The 10,131-nt window shown below is 43.0% G+C and overlaps 1 protein-coding gene across 19 annotated transcripts in view; it reads right to left on the bottom strand.

The window, feature by feature from the left end:
- Nucleotides 1-10,131, bottom strand: part of LOC133207434 (poly(rC)-binding protein 3-like) — a 496,208-nt gene that overhangs the window by 4,741 nt on the left and 481,336 nt on the right. For 11 of the 19 annotated variants that reach the window (XM_061344337.1, XM_061344338.1, XM_061344326.1 and 8 more), the window contains one exon: nucleotides 7,018-7,576. The exons of 3 other annotated variants lie outside the window; for them this stretch is intronic. In XM_061344337.1, the coding sequence (XP_061200321.1) occupies nucleotides 7,228-7,576 (349 nt within the window). In that variant the 3' untranslated portion in view covers nucleotides 7,018-7,227. Of the gene's footprint in view, nucleotides 1-4,883; nucleotides 5,335-7,016; nucleotides 7,577-10,131 lie in introns of those variants that run through there. 5 more of the 19 variants (XM_061344344.1, XM_061344345.1, XM_061344339.1 and 2 more) reach the window with 3 other exon arrangements.

Raw genomic sequence — 10,131 nt, 5'->3', positions numbered from 1 at the left:
CTTGTGCATTCAAATTTAAACCAGTACAGCCCATTGTTTTAATAATTAGGAACAGATGGCAGGAGTAAATACCAGATCACTCATCACTCTGTCTGTTATCCTTGTGTAACTTCTGTTCAAAGAGTAAAGACAATGAACAAGCCAGTGGGTGTCTGTATTGTTGAGGAAGCAACTGACACCATTGGCTGCTCTTGGTAGTTGCTTTTTTAGAAGTGGGTGCTTTTTTCCTTGAAGGAATCTCAGCTCCACAAATAGCGTAGTGTAAACCTTTTATACAGCTTATTGCATACAACTGTACATTTCTTCAGCACTTGAAACAAAGCTTTTGGAGAGCTTTGTGAAGGAGATGGAGAGGCTTTGCTAACTGTGTCCTGCATTACCATTGATTGTATGTGTGCTGTTGTGTCAAGAAGGCAGGAGATCATCCTGCTTTTTAGCAATGAAAATAGCATGGTTGTAAGGGAGAAGAGGGAATCAGTCCCAACATTATTCAATAGTCAAGCTGATGTAGCAAGGTAAATCTCTCTTGTTTCTTACAGAAACAGAGGCATAATCAGTTTATATTTTAAGTCTGAAGTCAGTTTTGGAAAACAATTTTATGACTTTCTGATGAGCTGTTCAGCTGGATGATTAATCAGAGCAAGTAGTTGCTTTTAAAAAGTATGTACTTCCTCCATTTCTACCTTCTTAACTTTCTTGAATACTGTTCTAAACATTAAAGATGAAAATAGTGCTAATAACTAACTCTGTCTACAGCCACTGTTAAAAAATGAGGTTTTAATTGGAAATGAGAATAATATTTTAATTCTCTGACTTCCAGAAAAATAATCAGAATTAAGGGGGAAGACTTATTTATATAACAGTAATGTGCAAATTTAAGAGCTGTGGAATTTCATGCCACCAGAAAATAGTTGTGATTCCCTAGCTCAGTGGTTTTTAAACTGATGACTTATAGGGTCAAAATGTGTATGTTTGGTATAGTTCCAATGTACAGTGCTTCCAGGGAGCAGCGAACTACAGCTGCAGCTGCCAGTTGTTCATAGTTAGCTGCTCTGTGGCAAGTGCAGTCAATCACAAATGGTAAACTGTGTGCTAATTCTCCTGCCATGGAAGAAATAAGCTTCTGCTGCCATGATGTAGAAAAGGTCTGTATTTGGTACAGAGGAGTCCAAAAGCCTAAACCAACCAAACCAAAATGACAACAAACAAAACAATGTTCTCACTGGTTAACATGATCGTCATTCCTGCATAAAGCACGCAATTTAAACTTGCTTCAGAATTACAAATACCGGTTAAAAAGAACATTAACATTGGCTTTGGTGAGTCCCCCTGCCAATAAATTCAATTTGAGGAGAGACACTTTGCTTATTACATGCCACTGTAATTAATTTCTCTGCATTTAAATATCTTTTTAATCTAAAAAATACTGAGCTAGAAATAGCTCTAATGAGAAAAGTTGTATTAGTCAGATATTTTCAGCACTCGACAATACTTTCTTTTTTCTTACTATCAAGAAAGCTTGGACTAGGCACTCAGACATTCAGCCGACAGGAATCAGTTTGTAGCTGTCATTGGAAACTGTAACACAAGTATAAAATGTTCCAGAAATTCCCTTTTGTTAGGTACCATCAGATGAATTTGACATTTCCTTTTGGTTACTGTCTTGTGACATGTGCCAGTCTGTGGAGTGACAGGACACATGCACTGATGCGGAAACTGATTTAATCAAGATTACTGTGTTCCTTCCTGGAGCCAAGGAGTTAAGTACGCTTCAGTGGCAGTGTGAGCTTGTATCCTTAGAAAGTGGTGCTTAAGCCAAGAGATCTGGTGTGAAGCATTTTTTCAGTATCTGCTTTAATTTGATCTTCTGTTCATTATTTCACTTACAACTATCCTGGGCTGTTAAGTGGGAAAAGAAATGTGAGCTATTCCCTTGTTTAGACATCTATAAACCAGGTCTGTCTTCTGAAAATACAGCAGAGGGGCTAATGCTTTGGGTCATTGGTAGTTACAACAGTCTCAGAGGATTTAAGAGATCTCTGTTCAAATCCCTCCTGTCTATGCTGTCCTTTGAACGTACAGTTCCCTTGATCTAGCTGAGCAGCCTAATAATTTCAGTCTTTCCTGTAGAAGCTGTGCTACTGTAAAATGACTGAATTAGTGAGCGTATGTGACTCACTTGGTGAATAATAATGACACTTGCCCGAGAAGGGGAAGGTCCTGTTCCAAATACATGATTAGTTCTGAAAGACACTCAGGTGAGATAGAGGCTATGGAGGAAATTGGATTTGGATCTCCCTCCTCCCAGAGAAGCACTCTTGTTTTCATGCTGTTGGGTATTTAAAAATGAAAACAACAGGGACGCTTCCATTTCTGGCTAGTCTGGACAGGGAAAGTTCAGCGTAGGCTTTCAGACTGTCTTGTGAAACCTCACAGAAGCATCTTGCCTGTGCAGCCCAGTGTGGCTGAGGCACTTACCAGGTACCTGCATTCATGGCACCAGTGAGATTTATGCTGTTAGCTTTCTAGGAGCCTTAACTCACATATGCACCTTGGGGCCCATAGATGCCTTCTGACTATGTCTGAGAAGAGAAAGCACTCTGTGTATTAGCAATGGACAAGGTTATGTGACTGGTTGGTTTTGCTCTGGTTGACTATTCCAGCCAGCATTTCTGCTTTCTATTTTTTCACTTGAGAATCACAACAGAGCTGCCTGAACTCATTTGAGATGTTTGCCAGAACTCTTGATACTCTGATGACGTGAAAGGCTGCAGAATTTGTGCTATCTTTCATTTGGAAACCCACAGTTCTGTGGGCAGTGACCTTTTCATATCGGGTCCATGCTTCCTCTTATCTCCCTTTGGGCATAAGTGGTTCAGTTTTCTACATTGGATAATACTAGTTTTTACTCCCCCCCCACTTCAGATCCACCTTCCTGTGTTTTGTTTCCCTGCTTTGTATATTAAAGCTATCCAGGAACTTTTTCTTGCTATTGAGAAATATTTTCCCACTAAAATAATTGAATTAAAATGAATCCTCAAGTAGCCTAGATTTAAATCACATTTCTGCCTGCATCTTTTGCAAAAGCTCTCTCAAAAGACTTTCTTCCTTCCTTTGTCCATGTGTCTGTATTTTACCTCTCCTCATTCCACACACAAACATGCTCCTGCACTCGTTTGTTTAAATCTTAGTAGTTTCTAGCCAGTTCTGCAAGGCACATGGGAATTATTTATGTGAAAGATGCTATACACAACAGAGCTGCTGCTGCTGCCCTTTGCCTAGCAGCTTTACTGGAGAGCAGAGCCTTGACCTACTTAGTGTTGAGCTGCAATGTTGTTCTTTTTTTTTGTTCACTTACACTAGCCAGGCTAGCCAGAGAAATAGCTTTTGCTGCTGAGGAAATGAAGAGTATGTGTTGAGGAAATGTAGAGTATGGAGGTCTTTGCTGTGAAAGCAGCTTCAGCTCTCCTTTCAAGAGGAAGCAGTTAAATATGTTTTAAGTAACATACCTTAAGTAATAACACAGAAGTTTATCAAGATCAGTACACAGCCTATAGTTCTTCCAACCTAAGGGTTGGAATGGCTAATTCAACACTGGGTAAGGCTTCCCGAGTGCTGGCATCAATAAGGCATTCTGTAATCTTCCCTGGCAGCCTTTATTGTCAAGAGTTGCTCTGTGGTTGCATGTGTATTGAAAAACTTGTTGATGTCTACAGGTTTCCAAGTCTGTATGCACATCCTGGTATTGCAATTCCAGGCTCAGACTCTAGACCCAGATACACAGGAGCTCTCAGTACGCTAGAGTCCATGGAAAATATATTGATATGCCCCACAGGTACTCAGCTGGGGCAGTGAGGGGACCAGGACCCCAAGCTAAATACCTAGAGACAAGTATAGACCTTAGTAGAGTTAAGAACAGAGATTGTAGAATTAGGCTCACATCATCAAGGATGCTACTTGCTTGCACTGCCAAAACCTTTGCTTTCTCATGAGGATAAAGCAGTAATGTGAAAGTACTGCCAATGCCCTAAAAGGAGGGGTGGCCAGAGTGCAGCTAGAAGTGCTGTATGCAGCCCGGGCCAGCCCCTTTCTCTTGGGTTTGAAGAGACAGATTGAGGCTGTGCTCAATACGCTTTAACTGCAGTGCTTCAGCAGAACCAGAGGAGGCGCTGAATGGATCAAGCAGGGTGTCAGGGCAGGATGAGGCACTTCCCTGGGCCAGCTCTGCCTTCTCCCTTTGTAATGCAAATTGTCATGCTCCTCGCAGCTGCTGGGCTAGTTCCTGCGGCGTCAAAGGAGCTGTCTAGAAGCCTGCAGTCACTGCACAGTGCTGCTGGCAATGGGAGAACATGAAGGGGCTTAGTAATGATGTGCTGGGTACTCAAGCTTGTTCCTTTGGGTTTGTTTTTCCTTCCCCAGTATCTGATCTATAAATCAATATGGGAAAGAAAACATGAGAGAGCAAAAGCAGTGGCTTCTAGTAGGAAGAAACCAAATTCTGTCTTTTCTATGCAGTGTGGTAAGTTCTCCAAGAGCAACACTGTTAAAAAACCAATAGGGTTTTGCAGAAATATTACATTCTCTACTAATTATGCGATCTGGGTCCATCTAATCCTGAAAAGACTCCTCATCCCTCACAATGGGCTAATGTCCTTTCTAACGTTGCCAGTATTGCACAGTTGTTACACTCTTTCCCAATGAGCACTGGGACCTTAAGCGTGATGATATGAAACCTTTAATCATTAATGAAAACAAGCAATTTGTCTATGTTCTTAGATTGACAATCCATAAAATAGTGTTTCTCAAATGACAAATTAGCAACTTGGTTACAAAGAACAAAGTTTAAACAACACAACAGTTGTATGCACAAAGCTACCACGTCTCTTTTTTCTTTTTTTTTTTTTTAAATCAGGAAAAAGATTTATTTATAAAAACGTCTCATTTAATTTACTGTCGAGTCTCTAGCTGAAGAATACAGTGGTTTAGAACACTAATGGCCCATGCTTTTATACAGATTAGCCAAAGCATGAACGTCGATGAAAATTAACGCCCAAAAATAACTCTTCTTTGCTTTATGTTATGAGCCACAACAGTGTTAAAACTGGAACAGTAATGAAAGCAACACAAGAGTTAGGAAGCACAGTTGCTTAAGCTGTTTTCTTGTGATGTCTCAGAATAATAAGAAAGTTAGAAATGGCAGAAACTCCTCTGTAGATTAGTCCATAGAAAGCATTGTCTCATGGGGCTTTGGAAAAGTCCTGTCTGGTGGCTAATACACTAGGGCATGATGAGATACATTACAGAGCCCCCAGGCCAGTAACTTCTGAAGACAGCCTAAAATGTAGGAACAAAAATGAGGAAAAGAAAAAGAAAAAAAAAAAGGGGCAGAAAAAAAAATCTTCTCACTATTAAAAAAATAACACTTGAGTACAACCAGCATAGAACAGCATTGCATTTCAGTGCAGGCAAGTTCTCTCACACAGAGCTTGGTGGTTTGAGTTCTTTAAACGTCAGTTATTTAAACAGTTACAGTAGTCCAGAACAATTTTACAGCAGTTTTTTAGAGCTTTAAAGTAGCTGAGGTACCTTGACATTATTTCCAGTTGTTCCTTCAGTATATACAAACCAAACCAAACCAAAAAAAGCCCAAAAGAAAAGAAAAACCAAACCAACAAAACCAACCAAAAACCCCATTTGGATAAGTGCAAACTGTAACAATGGCGGTTCTACAAACGGTTACAGTGACAAAACTTAGTGCAAAGGTACTAAGGTGAAGAAAAGCCCACAGAATACAGACACAAAATACTGAGATAGTACTTAGCCCTATACAATAATCATCACACACTTTGAAATACCATGTTTTAAAAAGTATTGCGTTTGCATTGTGTTTTCAGTTTATATTAAAATGCACTGAATACAGTTCAATTGTTAAAGCTTTGTGTCCAAGGAGTGCAGAGTGGATGAACATAGCGGGCTAATGGGATTCTGGATTTGGAAGTGGTGAGGAAAACAATATTGCATTACTGAGTTATGCAACAGAAATTAAAAAGAAGGTGGATGGACAAACAGAAAATGCAGTTAAAACCTAGTTCCAACAGCTAGCAACCAGCCATTGCATCACCTGCCTCTCTTCTGCTTTTAGTTAATCTGAACTAATTATTAATTCTCATTAAAGGGATGGTGCCTGCACAGGCAGCAGCCTTTGAATGTCCTTTGATAAGCACTAGATTTGTCATTATAGTACAACCCAATTGCGTGATTAGTGGCAAGTTAAACAGTGATGTATTTTGTACAGAAACCTAACAAACACGATGGTCATTTTGGCTGCGCAAAATATACGCAGGATAGCAATCATGCATGTCTTAATTCGTACCTACTAGTAAGTACTTAGAGAAATAAGTACTTTGTCGGTGTATATATATACAAGTAAAAAAGTGCAAAAGGAGGAGCCTGCTTTTTCCTCCCTAAAGGAGAGTTCTTAAATTTACATTTTTGCAGGCCAGAGAAAAATGGTTACACACTTCAAAAGAATGAAGTGCAATGGTTCAGGTGCCTGCTGTGTTCCCCCTCTTGTCTTACAATCATTTTAATTCAGCAGTTTTCCTCAGACCAGAAAGTGTAAGTCCCTGATGTTCAGTACTTTCTAGACCCAGCCTCCTGCTTGCAGGCTGGTGTTGGGGCAAGGGGAGTCTTCAGGCCTGTGGAAAGCAGCAGGATGAGTGAGGGGGCCTGCACTTCACGTGGGTTTTTGGGGTGCTAGCAGTCATCAGAACTGCCAGAAATTTAGGAATCCCTAGCCATAGAAATATTCATCCATATCCCAGTTTGCCATAGGAAATTGTTTTGTGGTTAGAGGGATCGCTTCAAATGGGTTCGAGTGTTTTGATGTGCCAGGCAGTTTGCTGGAGCAGGACCTGGCTGCCACAATTTGGCCTCATTCATGTGTTTCCTTTCTTCCCAGGTTTCTCCTTGCTGGGGTGTCAGAAGGATGGACTCAGGCTGCCAGGGAGAGGCCGGAGGCTAGCGCCTGCCTGCTGTTGGAACTAGTTGTTAGGTGGTGCCCGGGTGTTAAGTCGTTATGGAGAGTGGAAGACGACTTGAGCCGGCAACAGTTAACACTAGCAATTTAACAGAAACTAAAAAGATGCCGTATTGTTTCCTTGACAACTAGAATCTACCACAGACTCTTGGCAGAGCTGGCAAAGCTTGCATTTGTGTCTCATCCCTTCAATATGGAGCAAACTTCTGGCGGTCAGATTTCTTAACCCCGCTCGTCGAAGGAATTTTGGCAGTGTAAGCGGACAAACTCCCCGTGGCCCCCCCAGCGGCCGCGGCATTTAGTGCCAGGAGTGGGACAGTTTTCATGCCAAGCAGACTGGAGACAGGAACGGCATAGTGGGTGGTTGGCAGAGTTGGTAGGGGAGGGGGGGTACTGACGGTAACGGCGGAGGCGGCCGCCAGCACGGCCATGGAGGTGGGGGTGGAGGTAGGGGTGGCAGACTGAGAGAGGTTCATGTTGAGGTCAACAGGGGTCGTGACGGAAGCGGTCTGGGTGCTGACTTTAGCCATCTCTAAGCTGCAAACGAAGAGAGGAAGAGGAACAAACAGGTTGGGAGGGTCCAGCCAGGGTGGGGGGGCCAGGAGGAGGACGAGGAGGAGGAAGGGATGGAGGGACAGCAACCACGTAAGGGCAGGATTAGATCGGTGGGCGAGGGGAGACAGACGAGTGGGAGGGAGAGGAGGGAGAGAGAGAAAAAAAGGGAAAATGAGGGTCAAAGGAGGAACATGTTATGTGTTAAAGAAGAGAAATAACAAAAGGGTTTTTCATGATTTGGTGGTGAAAACATTACTGAGACTATAAAGTTCTTTCAATAAACAAAAAGGCGGGGGGGTTGCTAGTTCGTTTTACAGATGAGAAAAGAAATCTAAGGAATGCGGGAAATGGCAAAAAGATGGAAAAAACGAAACTTAAGAAAACTTAAAACAACTATGGAGTTTACTCCCCAGCACTGATAGGGTGAATTCTGCTTTTCACAATTACTGTGTTTTTGACAGGGGGACGCGGGGGGTTTTGGCAATTTGTCCAATTTGTCAATTTTGGGACATAAATAGAACCCTTTGTCATTTTGTTAGGATGAGAGGAGACTGAGCAATGATTTGCTGCTTCCATCTAAGGCATGAGGTTTTGGTTGCTTTTTAGAGAATCAAAGGTCAGTGTGCATTTTTCATATAAAGCAAACCAGATTAGCCAGTGTGTTCACTTGGGTTTGTACATTCCCAGGACGGTTTTTTCCTTTAGATCGCAACAAAATATTGATGCAATCTAATCAGAAGGAAATTAGTAACAAGAAAGACTGGAAAACACCCCGGCTTCCACAGCAGTGGAATCCTTTCTGAGCTTGTGGCAGCAGTTACAGTGAACATAAAAGAGCTTACCAGCTGACAGACAAGGTACTACTACATGAATACAACATAGACATCATCAGACGGACCCCGCGAGTACAAGCAAGTTCAGATTGACCCGACCTCTGAGCCCAAGGCAGGGATGGGCTCTTTGGAGGATGTAGGTACCAAACGACCTTCAATTTAGTCTAACATCACCCCACTGGCAGGTGAGATCAGTTTGGCTCACATACTTGGGCTTTTCTGTACATTTTCAGACATTAAGTACAGCAATTCCAAGGACGCATTAGTTTTTTCATATGGCAGCATGTCTACGTAGATAAACCCTCCCTCTGCTGTTTGTTGCAGCTTGTGCACTAGCTTTCGGGTCAGCAAACAACATAAACACTGATTTCAGGATGCATTTTGCATGTGACTGGCTGGGAGGTATGGCAGCCTAGCAGCGTAACTAGGACTATCCCAAGTCTGGGTATATTTTCAGTAGTTACTAAGTTGTCCGTCTCCTGGGCTTTCTCCTGAGGAGAGCTGAGAGGCTGCAGCAGCTTCTCCCTCCCAGAGTGGAGTGCCAGGGAGCTGTCAGCTGGCTGTACAGGGGACCTGGGTGCAGGACCTGCTGCTTCTGTATCAAATCCCACCAGGCCCAGGGAAGCTCCCCAGCACAGGGTTCTGTGCTAGTCCCAGTTGGCACTGTGGGCTGGGGGTGCAGGCTTTGAGAGCCCCTATGGCCAGGCTGCTGGTTGGGAAGGGAGCATAGCCACCCTGTGTGGGGCTTGGAGGAGCCTTGCTTTTCTGTATCTTAGACTTACTGCAGTTTTGAGAGTAACAACCCCTGGTCTACTCATGGCCTGAGTAAGGCAATGACCATAAGAGGTGCCCTTTCTGCAAGGGCAAAAATGCAGGTGATCAGCCAGCACTATACAGGGGAGGGGGATGCTGGACTAGAGCTTCCCAAAGCACTGCTGCTAAGTCTAAAGGATACTTGAAGCAGGTCTGAGCTGGGGAGAGGCACATGGAGGAGAGAAGGAAATGCGTAAGCACCAACTCCTCTCTTCCCCACAAAAGAGGGTTCTTGGAGTGCCATCTCCTTGGCAGCCTTTTCTGGGATGTTGGAAGGTGCACATCTCTGAGGGACTGGGAAAGGGGTAAGGGCAAGGGTGTGAAATGCAGACCCATTCGTGAGAGGTAAAGCTTTGGGCTTTCCTGCCAGGTGTGTTTATCTGTCCCTGTGGGTGACCAGCTTAGAATTTTTCTCACCCTCACACTAGAGTTGTTCTCTGCAGAGAGAAGAGCATCCTCGTGCTGTTAGCCAGGCTACTTGCAATCTACTCGCACAGTGGGATTTACATCAAGAACACTGAATCAGTGAATCCAACCCCAGTGTATGTCTGTAACTTAGGGAGTAGGAGTTGACTTACATAGTGACACCTCAGTACATTTTGAAAAGCTCAGTTCATACAGTTGGATGTTTTTATACTTCTAACTTGCTATTATTCTGGGAGGGAGATGTACAGAAAGATAATGCAGGACTCAGTGCTTCAGTGACTCCAAATTTGCGTGTCTTGCATTTAACAAAAAGTCCTTACTTATACAGGGGGTATTTGAGCCTGAGCTGTTCGCTGCACCAGCAGGGAGAGTAGATCCCACAGGATAAACACTGGTGTTGGTAGCAGCCACTCAAATTCTTGTCTCTGGTGTATTTGCACAAGTAAATTTAAAGTAATGTGCCCA

Source organism: Neopsephotus bourkii, unplaced genomic scaffold (assembly GCF_033783945.1).
Source record: "Neopsephotus bourkii isolate Nb327-2 ecotype Australia unplaced genomic scaffold, CSIRO-AGI_Nbou_v1 NB_207, whole genome shotgun sequence".
Classification (NCBI taxonomy): domain Eukaryota; kingdom Metazoa; phylum Chordata; class Aves; order Psittaciformes; family Psittacidae; genus Neopsephotus; species Neopsephotus bourkii.
Note: the sequence above shows the minus strand (reverse complement) of the source record. Positions and strands in the feature narration are given on the sequence as shown.